Source organism: Anopheles gambiae, chromosome 2, assembly GCF_943734735.2.
Source record: "Anopheles gambiae chromosome 2, idAnoGambNW_F1_1, whole genome shotgun sequence".
Classification (NCBI taxonomy): Eukaryota; Metazoa; Arthropoda; class Insecta; order Diptera; family Culicidae; genus Anopheles; species Anopheles gambiae.
The window spans coordinates 116,843,027-116,857,058 of NC_064601.1; the positions used below are offsets into that span (position 1 = coordinate 116,843,027).

General features: G+C 45.3%; 4 protein-coding genes across 7 annotated transcripts; 1 reads left to right on the top strand and 3 right to left on the bottom strand.

The window, feature by feature from the left end:
- Window positions 1–448: 448 nt before the first annotated feature.
- LOC1269636 (glycerol-3-phosphate dehydrogenase [NAD(+)], cytoplasmic) lies at window positions 449–8,982 on the bottom strand. 3 transcript variants are annotated; one of them, XM_001687829.2, is made up of 7 exons: window positions 8,827–8,981; window positions 8,363–8,519; window positions 7,405–7,582; window positions 4,737–5,316; window positions 4,501–4,654; window positions 4,337–4,429; window positions 449–808 (listed from the first exon to the last, which is right to left on the bottom strand). In XM_001687829.2, exons 2-7 carry the CDS (start codon window positions 8,404–8,406, stop codon window positions 793–795), a joined length of 1,065 nt encoding a protein of 354 aa, XP_001687881.1. In that variant the 5' UTR covers window positions 8,407–8,519; window positions 8,827–8,981; the 3' UTR covers window positions 449–792. The 3 variants fall into 3 exon arrangements, with proteins under 3 accessions (XP_001687881.1, XP_061501704.1, XP_061501705.1); XM_061645720.1 differs by lacking the exon at window positions 449–808 and adding an exon at window positions 1,405–2,213 and having other exon boundaries at window positions 8,827–8,982; XM_061645721.1 differs by lacking the exons at window positions 449–808; window positions 8,827–8,981 and adding an exon at window positions 1,405–2,213 and having other exon boundaries at window positions 8,363–8,613.
- Window positions 8,983–9,225: 243 nt separating this feature from the next.
- On the top strand, window positions 9,226–12,915 carry LOC3290399 (uncharacterized). Its single transcript, XM_564645.4, has 7 exons — window positions 9,226–9,561; window positions 10,794–10,959; window positions 11,030–12,090; window positions 12,162–12,263; window positions 12,347–12,466; window positions 12,523–12,605; window positions 12,694–12,915. Exons 2-7 carry the CDS (start codon window positions 10,795–10,797, stop codon window positions 12,822–12,824), a joined length of 1,662 nt encoding a protein of 553 aa, XP_564645.4. The 5' UTR covers window positions 9,226–9,561; window position 10,794; the 3' UTR covers window positions 12,825–12,915.
- Window positions 9,252–10,636, bottom strand: LOC1269635 (uncharacterized). Of its 2 annotated transcripts, XM_308278.5 has the most exons (4): window positions 10,131–10,636; window positions 9,956–10,068; window positions 9,770–9,863; window positions 9,252–9,709 (listed from the first exon to the last, which is right to left on the bottom strand). In XM_308278.5, exons 1-4 carry the CDS (start codon window positions 10,410–10,412, stop codon window positions 9,590–9,592), a joined length of 609 nt encoding a protein of 202 aa, XP_308278.4. In that variant the 5' UTR covers window positions 10,413–10,636; the 3' UTR covers window positions 9,252–9,589. The 2 variants fall into 2 exon arrangements, with proteins under 2 accessions (XP_308278.4, XP_061501713.1); XM_061645729.1 differs by having other exon boundaries at window positions 9,252–9,863.
- LOC133391411 (uncharacterized) lies at window positions 12,889–13,951 on the bottom strand. Its single transcript, XM_061645730.1, has 4 exons — window positions 13,839–13,951; window positions 13,475–13,526; window positions 13,186–13,407; window positions 12,889–13,100 (listed from the first exon to the last, which is right to left on the bottom strand). The coding sequence occupies exons 1-4, from the start codon at window positions 13,899–13,901 to the stop codon at window positions 13,018–13,020; spliced, it is 420 nt and encodes a 139-aa protein (XP_061501714.1). The 5' UTR covers window positions 13,902–13,951; the 3' UTR covers window positions 12,889–13,017.
- Between the last annotated feature and the right edge of the window lie 81 nt (window positions 13,952–14,032).

The window sequence follows — 14,032 nt, forward strand, 5'->3', positions numbered from 1 at the left end:
TACGCGAGGTTGAATTTTTGAACCAACGCAAAGTTAGGTAGGAAAAATGTTCAGTTTTTTAGCGTTAATTTTCATGAAAATTTATTTCATTTCAATTAGCGCTACGAACTGCATAATTGAACATTTTTCAACACAAATGATGAAGTATGGCCACAAAGCGTGCGAAACATCCCATAGTTGGTTGTGACCAGATAGGTTTGATTTTTTTGCCCACATCCAGCAGACAGCAAGTTGGGAGAAAGAAAGAGACCGAAGTGAAACAGAGCATTCCTACCACTGGCTAAAGTTCAAACCAACCCTGCACACCAAGCCACGTGATTGCATTTTAAATTTTAAAGCTCAGCTTCTCCGATTTATTTCGGTTATTGTTTCTGTTATTTTATCTCACTTACCCACCCAAGAGAGCGCTAATTTTCGAGAAGAAATCACACACACACAAGCATGTCTATTCGCGATGTCTACATTTTTCGAATTTATTACGTCCTATGTACAGCGGTCTTCAACCATTTTGCTATAACAACATTTATCAAATAGAAAGTTCTAAAATTCGCTTCACCTAAGATTCGATTTTCATTTCCACGAGGGACGAGGGTGGGAGGGAGGGGTGGGTGGCAATGAATTTTCACGCCACGTGTTTCCTGTTTCATGGGGTGGTCGGGTCGGAGGAAGTTTTGCAACATCTTCTAATGCCAGATAATTTAATAGTTATATCAGCGCCGGGGTGCTGTTCGATGCACGACGTGACGCGCGTTTAGTAGTTGCTCCCGATCGTACTAGCGTATCACGTTGGATTTAGGAAAACTTTTGCCTACAAAAGAGAAGAGAGTATGGAAAGGAAACATATTACAATCTAGCCATACATCGACCACACACCCTACATTAGACTACAAAATCTTCTGCGGTAAATTCTGTTTTATGTTTTGTGTAGATGCCGATTTTGTGTCAACATGAAACATGGCGAGAGTAGTAGTAGTACTTACCTTTCACCGGGACGTGATACGAGCGGAACAGAGGTCCAAAGGAAAAACACAATTAGTTCACGTTACAAAACTAGCGAATTTGTTGCTTAACACAATTAGGGTGCAAGAAACAGCTATGATGGTTCGCCAATTGGAGAGCATACACGTAAGGGAGGAACACAGGGCGATCTACGGGAATCGGTTTCATTCGGTGCAGATGTATGATGGACGGATGAGCACGAAGATGTGAACGATAAACGCAATGGAAATTATGTTCAAAAAAACAGTAGAAACAGGACAGAACAGAAGAACCAGAAGGAATGGACAATTACATACGACACGGGAAATACACCGAGGGGTCTTGTTATGAGAGAGAGTTAATTTGGTCCCTCACATCTTTTTGTTTATGTTTTGCATTTCTCAACAATTGAATACCAATCGAATGTCCCAATAACTGTTGATGTTTATTCACTTTTAAATCAGCTTTCGTATCACATATCATGCAGGATTGTTTTTTTTTTGTTTTTCCCGTTTTTGTTTTTGTTTTGTAACACTAAAACCAATTTCGGTGACGATGGATGGACGTTTTGGATTGGTTTAACAACTCGCACACCTCTCTCTTTCTCTCTTGACCTATCTAAACGTATTGGAAAATGATGGAAAGCAAAAGCCCCACTAGTCGCCAATTTCAAACCCACTGCCCCCTTGTGGAAGCAATATTGAAAAAAAACGCTTTAAAATTTTTGAGTAATTTAAATCTCATTACAGAAACAAAACAAAACCAGTCTAAAAGAAACACTTTAACGCTTACTGTTAGGTAGAAAATAAAAATAGAAAATAATATCATAAAATGTTTCTAAAACCAGGGAATGTATGTGTTAGCTTGGCTTGATATTTGGTATTATCAGCAAAATCGTTTGCTTTTGCCAACTCAAAATAAATGCAAATTTCACAACCTTCTGAGCCGTGTTTTGGAAGGTAAGGATAAGTAGTAGTAGCGGTAGTAGTAGTAATAGTAGTAGCGTTATCCTTTAGCTATGTTGTGAGATCTGATTGTGATCCCTGACTGATCTTGTCTGACTGACACAAGAGTCAAAGGGGGGAAGGAATTGTGATTAGCTACAACACGCGAAAATTGCGATCGATTGCTATTGGGTGGTGGTGTGTGTGTGATTGTTATTATTGTTACAGAGAAATGGTTTGGCTTGGGTAACAACAAGTGCGACATTTCTCTAGAGCTTTGCCCATGGTGTCCTAAAATGAAGGAACGGGGAGAGAAGAGAAAGAAAAACGATAACGTAAAACTCATGTTCGCACACAGCTGAATCCTTTTTTTTACGGGAAAAGGTGATGGTAACGGAATGTCGTTTTAAACAAAACAAATACTAAAAAGAAGAAACATGCATAACATGATTGAAGTGTGCTTCTTTCTTATACCCCACAATCATGAGTTAAACGATGCTGTAAAGAGCCCATCATAAAGATGATTTACCAAGCATACAATGTGATTTGAAAGCGAAAAGCTGGTTACATTCTTACGCCCAAAGCTTCTTCTATTGCCATTTTCATGCACCATGCACATGCCACGATAGTATTAAGGTAAATTTTCAGATTTTGATCCACAGCAAGCAGTAATTTTCAACAACAAGCGTCCGAATTGTTCTCTTCCAATTTAAAATATGAACAAATTTTTCACACATAAACTGAAACGATTATCAAAGCATCACATTTAGCGTTTGTTATAAATAAGTCCACCGGCTACGTAGTAATAAGCATTGTTATTGTTTGCCCAATTTATGCCATATCATTGCCATGCACATGATGATATGTCTATATTTGTACTTTTATCTACGACTTTAAAGCTTCAAAGCAAAAAGGCACTTCTACCCTACAAACGCATCTGCAGCGCAAAAAGATAAAACACAAGTCGTAAAAACAATGATGATGGGAGATTGTAAAACTGAGCCTCTACCTAAATGGAAAAGAATCATAAAAGGGTAACACTTCTGAGGAAAACGAAACATATTATTAATAACGCTGCGCTTATTTACCGCCAACATAAACTTAAATTAAAGTAAAATGCACAGTTTAAATACAAACACATCGGCAAAATCATATATTAACAGCGAATGTACACAACGATCTCGTACTATATCCATGCTTATTCACATTTACTTGTTTTGCTTTCGGGGTTTCTAGCGATATTACACTAAACACAAACAATAAACAAACATATATACTCTAAATGCGACCGCTCCCTCTCTCCCTCTCTCTCTCTGTTCAATTACCTAACAACCCGCACACATCTAAGCGGTTTATCATCATCGTGATGTCACACTACTATTGCACAAATTAGCCACAAAACTGTACACAAACATACGCGCAAAAAATAAGGCAAAATGGCAGAGTGGTAGAGGGTCTACTACACCCCGTGGCGGTGGTGGTGTTATGATGAACAAACGTACCATAGGACTGCCATATACGCATTTTTTGTAAACATATTATACACAAAGCGATGTAACAGGAAAAAAGAAACAAGTGAAGTGAACTAATCGCATATCTGTGTCGTAATTTAGAACAAATAAAGTATGTAAATGGAAGAGGGGAAACTTTAGAGGGGGAAAAAACATAGAAAATATCAAAGAGTAAATTACGAAAGATAACGAACTGGCAAAAACTTTAAACTGTATCGAAAAACAACAGTGCAACTGCAAAGATGCTAGCGAAGAAGAAAACACAATGTCTGTGCACAAGAGTTAACAACGCCTACTACACACAAAACCGGAGGGAGGTGTTCGAGTACAGTTTGCTATCTGCCTGACTGACTGACTACCGTAGTTAGTTGCTGGATGTTGCATCCATACTTTTGTTTAACAATTTTGTTTGGTTGGTTCAGATTTGTCTACACACAAACACATACACTTTCTACTGATATCTGCGCCGGGTGCTGCTGTGCTGCTAAAGTGTCGGATTATATCCCTTAATAACGTTCAATTTTAAGGCGTTGCCCCATCTACGGGTCGCAAACAATTGTATGCTTATCTCTTTCTTTTTTTTGTGTATGTGTATATAGATAGTTCAACAAAGCTCATCTCTACGGCTACCACACAGCAACCCGTTGCGCGCCTAACTCTACTCTCTCATATCTCTTGCTTGACTTGCAATTGCTTCCGTTTGTACTCGGAAACACTCGGTTCTCGGTTTTTGTTGCTTTTGTCTTTTTTTTGCTATTGCGCTGACACAAAACGCTACACACACCAGGCATTGTGAGCGAATTTTGGTCGATTTAAATGGCGTGTTTGGGCCAGCACATTATTTTTTGTTTTTGGTTGCGTGAGAGGAGAAGTAGAAGAAGAAGAAGGAGAAGTTCGACTTACATGTGCTCCGGGTGGTTGCGCAGACAGTCCAGGAATCCTTGCGGCTTCACCGTACCGGTGCAGATCTTGTGGATGGCGGTAAATAGTGGGAATCTACAACGAAACGAGCGGATTTATTTAGCTCGCCATCGTCTAGGAAAGGAACATTCGCCCAAAACACTCACTTATCCTCCATGCCTTTGCTCTTCAGCATAAAGTTCACCTCCTCGGCAGTGATCGGGCCCTGCAGCTTCTGTCCATTGAGCATCTCGTTCTCCAGCTCTACGATCGTTTTGCCCGTCTTCACGAACGCTTCCGACACCTTACGGTTACGGCCACCTGTTCTCAGCGGGAAGGGAGTTTGCACATTAGTTTCCAGCCATCACACAACTACACCACAATCCAAAGCGCTAAAATTCACCGTAACACGTAGTGATGAGATCAGCAACGCCGCAGCTCTCGAAGAACGTCGACAGCTTGCTGCCCGGGTAGAACACATCCACGAACTTGATCATCTCCATCAGACCTAACCGAATGACGGCCGCCTTCGTGTTGTCGCCCAGTCCCATGCCGTCGACGAATCCGGCACCGCAAGCCACAATGTTCTTGAGCGCACCGCAGATCTCGACCGCATCGACATCGTCCACCACGACCACGCGGAAGTTTGGCGTCAGGAAGAGATCGCGCAGGGTTTGCGCAATCTTCATGTCCCGGCAGCCGATGGTCGTCTCGCAGAACTTCTCCTCCGCGACCTCACCGGCCAGATTGGCGCCCATCAGCACCGAGCACGGGATCTTCAGATGCTTGGTGATCAGGTGCGAGATCAGCTCCATGCCACCACCCTCGGCAACATCGAAGCCCTTGATCAGGGACAGACCGACGGCCGTCGGCTTGATTTTGCCGAGCAGCTGCGTGCCCAGTCCACGGATAAACTGGTGCGGCACGACAAAGATCAGAATGTCAGCATCCTTGGCAGCTTCCACCACATCCGGAACGGCGACCTAGGGTAATTGGAAAGAAGAAGGGGGGAAAACACCAGACACACATTAAAAGGACCCAATCATTATCAGTAGGAAGTATAATTATATCCGAGAGCATTAGTTTAAAGAAGGCAAACCTTCTGCCAATATGTCAAATTATCGTTCTACTGGAATAAAAGAAGTCAAAAACTCATCGATTTCTTCCCCTAAAACAGCACGAACAAGCTATGATCAATCTATTCGTGACCGGCATGTTAAACAATACATCTCACCCGCTTGTCTTTGCTTACAGCATTGGCTTTTTCCTAATGTCGAAGGTTTAAAAATAAACTCCGTGCCCACGCGAGTGAAAATGCAGCTGCACAGCCAATGCACAACGTGTTCGGCTCGTACAGTTCTACTCAACCCTCCTCCCCCTTTGTCTAAACTCTCGCTACGCCGCTCAATCATTATGTCGGCACGGGTTGACGAGCAATAGATGTGGTTCATTGATCGCTACGCTACACCACCATGTGTATGTGTGTCCGGAAAAAGACATTACGCTTGCGAACAAAGAAACAAGCAAACGATCCGTCTTCGAAAATGGCTCCGTATGATAATGGCAAGGGCGCTGGCAGACTGGGGGTGGTGGTGTTGCTGCTATTTGCATACATTTGTTTGATCAATTATCGTTATCGTTGCTTCCTTTCTTTCTGTGCTGGTGTTGCTCTTGTTTTACTGCTGCTGCTGCTCTCGGGCGACACCTCGGGGGCAATTCCTATTTAAACACCACTGTCCCCTTACATAATCGCTATTCATTGGACTGTCGAAAAGCCCGAGTTGACAAAATGCTTCGACAGCGGACGACAGCGGGTGGTGGTCGCCGGGAAGGTTAATGATAAGCGCGATAAAGTCGAAACAGGTTCTTTCGCAAGGTCCCCCCTTTGTGCTGGGCAGGGTGGTTCCAAATTCCAACCGAATCACTTTTCACGCTCGGCGGACGAACGGAAAAAGAAAGACAAGACTGACGAACGGAATTGACCGAGGGCACTCTGGGTCGGACTTGGAGGCGTAGAGTGATAACCTTTCCTTTGCTCACAACAATCGCCGGCCGTGTTGCTTTGCAACTACATTTCGGCGCTTATGTAAAGTGAGATTTGAAAGTGATTGTGTGCTGTCTGTCGGTGAAAGTAAAATCGTCAAACGATAAATTAATCAATCTGCAAGGAACAGCGCTGACAGGAAATATATTTCCTTCGTCAAAATAATGTCCAGGAAATGATCGATGTTAGCAGCATACTCTAGTTAGTGGCCTTCCCACTTCACTTTGAGTGGATATGAGCTGGCAGCGACGGCGAACAGCGCGCCAATAGTGCACACTTGAGGTCATCCATCTAGCTAGCGGGCATGCTTCCGCATCATGCCACGTGCAGTCACGTGCAAGCTTCTAGTGCGCTTAATTGCCCTACTACACACAACTATCCAGCGATGTGTACGTGTGTGTGTGTTGCAAGAGAACGAGAACTCACACACTTATACGAGCAGCTGTTAAGATAAATGCAGTCGCTGTGTGATGCAGTCGCAGTCGTTCGTACATACAATCACACTCCGTCGTGGAAGATCATTCAACATTGCCGCGCTATAAGCCATGCTCATTTAAAACTCATTTACTATTCCCTCCCCCAGGGGTGTGGTGTGTCGGCAGCATTTTGACACATATTAAATATGTTTCGACACGTTCCCACAATACATGGAATTATTAATCTTCGAGAGCTCAAACACGATGAACCTTCCCAACCGATAAGATAACCGACAGGCTCACCATAAAAACTGTTTCTCAATCGCAGAACCAACAGCTTCGGTAAACAACCGATAAGCCATTACCTATCGGAGGGGGCAATTAATTATTCTCCCTCCATCCCGGACACACCTGGCGAGACGTGGAGGAGGTGGGAGTTTGGATGGGTTTACGGGCGCCCACGCCCACGGACTATTACGATCAGATGGAACTTTGGCACCGTGACAAAGGACAAATACTATAAATACTTCAGGCCCACCGTTCAACCGCGCAACAGGCAATATCGTAGGGGGAGGATGGGACACGCTCCGTTGAAATGCACAAAAACTTACGACGTTCTCGGGCAGCTTGTGTCCAGGCAGATACTTGACGTTCTCGTGCGTCGTGTTGATGATTTCCGTTAGCTTCTTGCCATCGATCATCTCCTCGTACACGTACATCGTGACGCGGTCCTCGAACGTGGCCAGCCGCTTGGCATTGGCGCCCACGATCTTGGCGATGGCCGATCCCCTAGAATGTTGAAAATAGACAAAAGAGAAACAAGGTTTAATACCAGTTTGTTGTTATCCTTTTTTTTCGCAAGGCATAAACAATAGCATATGTAATCCTATTTGCTTCGGTAGAACGTTTCCCGGCGCGAAACACACCAAAACATTGCTCATTGGTGGCCGACGTTTTCTATGTTTACTATGACAATAGAAGCAGAGCAAAAGAACTTAACCTTCATCAACTCTGTGTCCGTCCTCACTTGAGGAGAGTAGGTCAGCTTGGGGACATCTTTTTTTGCTTTAATTGACTTTTCTTCGTGCGACGAGATGTAAATACTCCCACACTGACGCGCGCATTCGTAGTATTTTTTCTCTCTGTGACTGTTGTTTTCATTGCTCGAGAATCGTTTCACTTTATCTCGCGCTTCCTTTACGTAACCCTGACCTCCCGACGGTGGAGGATTTTTACTCGCTTTACTTTTGTGAGGAAAAATTGCTCACAACAACACAGATTGCCTTGACATTGGAGCAGAACGGTGGAGCAGAAATGGAATGTGGGGAGGGGGGAGCTGTGTTGTTTATCCTGGAGAACAAAAACACTACGGAAACGCACTCACACAAACACACATGTTCGCGCAAGGATATCACGCCACTGTCAATCACGGCCTACTTCTTCTAGCTATCTGTTCAAGGACTAACGATGTGATGCCTTTTTGGCAGGATAGAGAGAGGGAAAAAAAAACTGCACACACACGCATACACACACTTTTCCGGTATCTCCAGAAGTATGGCGAACACTTACCAGTTTCCGGAACCGACGATGCACACACGGACCTTATCAGACATGGTTGCTGGCGGGGTGAGGGGCGGTATCGACTTTTTGCAGCGCACAGAGGAACAGGAACTCAAGAGTACAGGATCAGCAGCGCAGGAGGAATGAACACACCACCAGTCGGAAGCTGCGAGTTTTGGGAAATGAAGAAAACGGTTTTATGTAATGCTCGAAATACGAATCCAATCAACCGCCACGGAAGAAGTGGATTCGGGCCGTTCTCGGGCCGTTCGGGTGTGCCGTGCCGTGCCGTGTTCGCTGGCTACACCACACACCGACCACGTGTACGTGTGTGTATGTGTGGTTTGGTGTCTATTTTTTGCTGTGTACTGCGTTCAGCTGATCACCAGCGCCAAACACACACGATGGACCAAACCACGGCAAACGAATTTCGCGATTTCGTGTTTGAAATCTTCCCCACCGCAGGAACTTACTTTCGAAACGATGCGTCCTCTTCGCGCAAACAATTGGAAATAAGTGCAAAAAACCATCCACATCGTACGATAACACAGCACCCAACTCGCCAACCTTGTTTAGGCGCGCTAACGAGCTGCTGACAAGATTATGCAATGGTGATTGGTTGTCTTAAATTACGTTCTTTAGTGCTTTTGTAATTCAAGGAGTGCATTTTTGTCCCATTTAATGGTATTTTATAATAAAAGAGAATAAATTCACTCATTAATATGTAAATATAACTATTTTCTATAGTAAAACTCCAACTTCGACTACAATCACAGCATGCCCTGTGGATTCTTAACAAGCCATGGCCCCTGGGGGAAGCACACACGATTCGGTTTTGACCGTTCGCTGTCAAAGTGGCGGTGGCAAGAAACGTCATCGTTGACAATCCCGCGCATGGTGCGTTTGTTTACATGGCTTCTTTATTTTTGCGAAAGCGCTAGCCCGCAGCCAGCACCACACATCGATTAGTATTGTGGGAAAAAATCCTCCTTGCGAATTACAATTGTGCTACTGTGCCCGCAACATCAAATATACTACCCAAATAGCGATAGACTCTTTATTCGTTTACCCTAACTTTTAACGCAACGACGTCCCAAACCCCCACCGACAATCCAATGCGGTTGGAACAGCGTGGAACAGTTGTTTCGGCGAACACACGGCACGAACACGTAACGGCGAGAACGAGTAATAATACTTACGTAGCAGAGGTTAGTATTGTGTCTACCGATTGGTGCTCTATTTCGATTGCAAATCCTTAATTTCCTGCTCAATGTTGGTTCGTGCGGCACTCTCGAAGCGCTCGCTGAACTGCGCCGTCATGTAAATGCTCGGTATGCGGCTCAGCGCTTGCAGTAGCTGCAAAGAAGAAAACACAAGTTCCGCTAAACGCTTCCTGAAGATGCAGCCGGCATTTACCTTAAGGCGCATTTTATCGTAGGAACTGACATCCTCTGCCGGACATTCGTTACGAAGCTGCTGGGTGTATTGTTTGTACTCTTCCGCCGGGATACTGGCATGTCGGGAATGATAGCATGAGCGGGAGAGAGCACAACATTAGAACTAACTCCAACTCCGGTGTCCCCCCCCCCCATACTAACTCACCCTAGTACTAGCAGGTCCAAGTCCTGAAAGTATTGCACGTCATTCTCGGATAGATCCCCAGCCTCCATCTGCAAGTCTCCCAGCAGTCGCTTTACGTTCGCTTCCAGCGTTTTCTGGAAAGATGATCCGCATTAGAAAGATCAACCTGCAGCAATTGCTTGGGGAAGAGGCTTACATTTTCAATCTGTGCATCGGCAAAGAATTCACCCACTGTCTCACAGTTCCGTGCGACACAGTCTTTGTCCGCCTCGAAGTGGTAATACTGAAACAGGGCGGCCAGCTGAATGCATACGCTCGCTCCCGTTAGATGGGGAACCTTTCGACGGATCAGCTCGGACTCCGTGTGGTAGTGGCGATGGCTTTGCGCGTACTGTGCCCGAAGCTTGGCCAACCACCTGTCCGCTGTGTCGGGCGCCAGTTCCAGCGCGGTGCTGATGTTTTCCCATATCAATTCCATCGGGTCCTTGTGTGTCGATCTTTCTGAAAATCTACAATAGCTGAAGGGTTACAAAAAACGCTAATTTTTTAACACTACGTTGGGTGGAGGAAAAGCTATCCTAAAGTGAGTGCAATCTTCTGCCCAGTAAGTTGTCGTGACTAATGTCATTGATTTTGCTTCTTCGAGCCTTTGTGACGGATTGAAGGAAGCGTGTAGGAGAGTAGGACATGCGCACTGCGGAGAAGGTCCTCCAGAAAGGGAGCAACTACTTGCATGTTTCATACATTTCATGTCCTGCTGTCTGTAGCAGTGTAGCATCACCACCGATCGGTCTGTTTACACCCGAACAAATACAATCTGAATGAGTTTTGTTATTACAATCTTTCCACAACGCGCCAGCATGGCTCGCACTAGGGCGGGCAAGAAGCAGCAATCAAACGGGCCTGCTCAACCTCGCCGTAGCACCAAAAAGGAGAAACCTACCACATTCAAAGCTAAACGGAGACCTAAAAAGAAACCGACGAACCAGCTGGCACAGACCTTCGCAAGCATGGATACCCGGCAGGTTAGTACACCCCGGGAGACGAAATCCCTTTTCAAGCCACGCTTCTAACCACCCTTTATGCATATTGCAGGCAAACATGAGCCCTGGCAAGATGTCGAAAGCGATGAAACGAAGCTCGAAGGAAAATTTGCGCCGGTTGAGTGCTGTTGTGGAAAAACGTCGCAAGCAGCAAGATGCAGTAGTGCAGCTCCAAAACATGCCAGTCGCTGTCAACCCACAGAACGGGGGTATCAAAGAGAATAATCAACGAAAATCGGCCCCCGATACGATCGTGATTGAGGATTCGGATGAAGAAAGTGAGCCGACGAGTGGTACGGGTGGTGATGCAGTGGAAAATGCTTCCACTGATCCTTTGTTTTACGTCGATCGTAACCCTGGTATACGGGAGGAAGATGTTCCACTGTACGTCGTCGGTACCGATGTGGAACAATCAGCATCAACGAAGGATGGTGAACCAAAACAACAACCGTCGTCTGGCAGTATCGAACCGGACCACCGCCGGTCTGCCACGATCGAACCGAACGAATGTAGTGTGATTGTGCTAGACAGCACGTTCGATCAAACGATGAACAACAGCATGAAGGACATGAAGATCAACGCTGCTGAATGTGCAGCACCAATAACGGTGGGCACTGCCGAACCGTGCCCGAGTTCAAGCAGTAACAGTACCAATACCAGTGCCACTAAAGTACAGACGAAGAAGAAGATCCGTTCCAACAGTCAAGCTGCCGAAACGATCGTTACTGATGTGATCGATTTGAGCGACTATCCCGATACGGAGCAGCAACCTTCTTGCTCGTCATATGCTGCTAGCAACACCAAAACGCCAGCCTTTCCCACGCTGGATCGTATCCCGCTCGGGTACAGTGCGTCTAACGCTGCTCGAGTGAAACCCAAACGTCCTCCACAGAAGCCACACACAAATGGCAGTGGTAGTGGTAGTGGTGGTGGTAAAGGTGGTGGTGGTGGTGGTGGAGGTGGGGGTGGTGGTAGTGGTAGTGGTAGTGGTAAAGGTGGTGGAGGAGGTGGAAAAGCCACGAATACGAACGATGTGGTTATTGGGTCGGCTCTTCATGTAGAAAAGAAGATGAAGCGGATGGTGATCATCGATGGAAATAATGTCGCGTATGGGTAAGATAGTGGTACAGACTGAGACGACCGTGTATGATTGTAATTGTGTACCATTTCTCTTTATCTTCCAGCCATCTCAATGGGAAGATGTTCTCGGTCAAGGGGTTAGAGCTGTGTATAAATTACTTTAAAAAGCTCGGCTTCGAGGTGACCGCCGTAGTGCCTCAGTTTAAGTGCGTTTTTCTTTAAAGATAGAGCGCCGAGACGAACGCGATTTGTATTTCAAACATCTTTCTCTGTTTGTTTTTGGTTACAGATTAAAAAGGTATCAAAGTACGGACCAGGCATTGCTAGAACAGATGCATCGAAATGGCGATGTAACGCTGGCCCCGTGCAAAAGTCTTCCCGGCCAGTGCTCTTCATCGTACGATGATCGGTAACTATCGCCAAACAAACCCGCTTATTGTGATCTAATGTTTACCTTACTTACAGATTAATACTATCAATCGCTGAACAGTTTGATGGTGTGATCATATCGAACGATAATTTTCGTGATCTTCTTGACATTTCTCCAGGTACTCTCTTGAACCAAGGGGCCGTTTGTTTTGTTCTATCACTCTCTTTTCTCTCGTACTAATTCGCACTTTCTCTTCTCCCCTTCAGAATGGCGACGCATTATCGAAACGCGTGTCGTCGGTTACTCGTGGGTAAAAGACTGCTTCTTCCTGCCGGACGATCCGTACGGACGGTACGGTCCTACGCTGCAACAGATACTGTATCGCACATCGCATTAGAAGATCTCGCGAGCGTTTTTTTTTTTTTTTTTTTTTTTTTGATAAACCATAAAACTGTGCACTGTTTTCTGTTGGTACAGTGGGAAAAACACACGTTATCAAATAACTTTATTTTCTACAAAAAAACATCGTGAAACACATCGTGAAAACACCTTCTCGTCTGTATAAAATATCATACGGTATTGAGATTTGTTTATACTGCCGTATCGTTACTACTACTACTAATGGGTGGATCGTTCCTGCTCGTTACCACCTGATCGTACGATGGCGGTAAATCTGTAATGACAAAGAAGCACCGATGTGAATAAATCCTACCAGAACGGGACCGATTCCCCTTCCTTAATCCATGAAGCACACGCACCTCTAGGAATTGTCGTTACAACAATCAAATTCTGGCTCGTGTAGCCACCGTACTGCGGCGGTGGACCACCACGTCCATCGGGCTCGATGCGGATGTGTGTGGCACCACTGTTCAGATCCGAGGCAGGGCGTGCCATACCGGTCGCCCCACCGTTGTTGGGTGTGTTGGAAATTGTGTACACTATACCACCTTCCTGCCGTACGTTTGTGCAGGTTGTCGTGGCTGAAAAGAGCATTGAATGGAGATTAACCAATGCGTCCCCATTGAAATGCGGAGTATCAAATCTTACCCGGTGTCGATGTTGAACTAAATGTGGGTTTTATTCGTTTGTCGTACATGTACTGCAAAAAAAGGGCAAAAAGGGACGCTCGTTACACTCTCACACACATGCTTTCGCTAATTTCACAACAAAAGTTAGGTCCCATCTAACATGATAAACAAAACTGCTTTCGTGCTTTTTTATCCAAATGGCACGCTAAGCCAACCGATAAGATACGGGAAACTTGCTTGCTTGCCGCAATCACTGTCAAAAATAACTCTGACTCAATCAACCAATCGGGTTTTGAGGTTCCTGTTCCGAGTCTGTACCCGATCTCTATTAAGCTGAGTTTTATTTAAAAGCGCTTTGCTTGCAACAGCCTTCGTCCACTCACCACCATAAACCAAATGGCCATTATCGTTAGCACGATCACCGGTATCACTATGTAGGCCGCCATCTTTCCGGAAGAACGCCTCGGCGGGATCTTCTCTCGCCAGACTACACCACAAGACTGACCGCGTTGCGTGTCTGATAAACGGAACGGAACCAAACACACACGCACACACGGTGGAATGTGATATTTTCTGC

Bases quoted from the DNA above. Each gene is read 5' to 3' on its own strand.
- LOC133391411 (XM_061645730.1), bottom strand. From the start codon at position 13,901: ATGGCGGCCTACATAGTGATACCGGTGATCGTGCTAACGATAATGGCC. The intron at 13,408-13,474 runs GTAAGATTTGAT...TGCTCTTTTCAG, and splicing joins TAGTTCAACATCGACACCGG to CCACGACAACCTGCACAAAC. The intron at 13,101-13,185 runs GTGCGTGTGCTT...TTGTCATTACAG, and splicing joins TGTAACGACAATTCCTAGAG to ATTTACCGCCATCGTACGAT.
- LOC1269636 (XM_061645720.1), bottom strand. From the start codon at position 8,406: ATGTCTGATAAGGTCCGTGTGTGCATCGTCGGTTCCGGAAACTG. The intron at 5,317-7,404 runs GTAAGTTTTTGT...CAATTACCCTAG, and splicing joins ACAAGCTGCCCGAGAACGTC to GTCGCCGTTCCGGATGTGGT. The intron at 4,430-4,500 runs GTGAGTGTTTTG...GTTTCGTTGTAG, and splicing joins AGCAAAGGCATGGAGGATAA to ATTCCCACTATTTACCGCCA.
- LOC3290399 (XM_564645.4), top strand. From the start codon at position 10,795: ATGGCTCGCACTAGGGCGGGCAAGAAGCAGCAATCAAACGGGCCTGCT. The intron at 12,091-12,161 runs GTAAGATAGTGG...TTTATCTTCCAG, and splicing joins GGAAATAATGTCGCGTATGG to CCATCTCAATGGGAAGATGT. The intron at 12,606-12,693 runs GTACTCTCTTGA...TCTCCCCTTCAG, and splicing joins TCTTCTTGACATTTCTCCAG to AATGGCGACGCATTATCGAA.
- LOC1269635 (XM_061645729.1), bottom strand. From the start codon at position 10,412: ATGGAATTGATATGGGAAAACATCAGCACCGCGCTGGAACTGGCGCCC. The intron at 10,069-10,130 runs GTAAGCCTCTTC...TCATCTTTCCAG, and splicing joins CCGATGCACAGATTGAAAAT to AAAACGCTGGAAGCGAACGT. The intron at 9,864-9,955 runs GTGAGTTAGTAT...CCGACATGCCAG, and splicing joins TTGGACCTGCTAGTACTAGG to TATCCCGGCGGAAGAGTACA.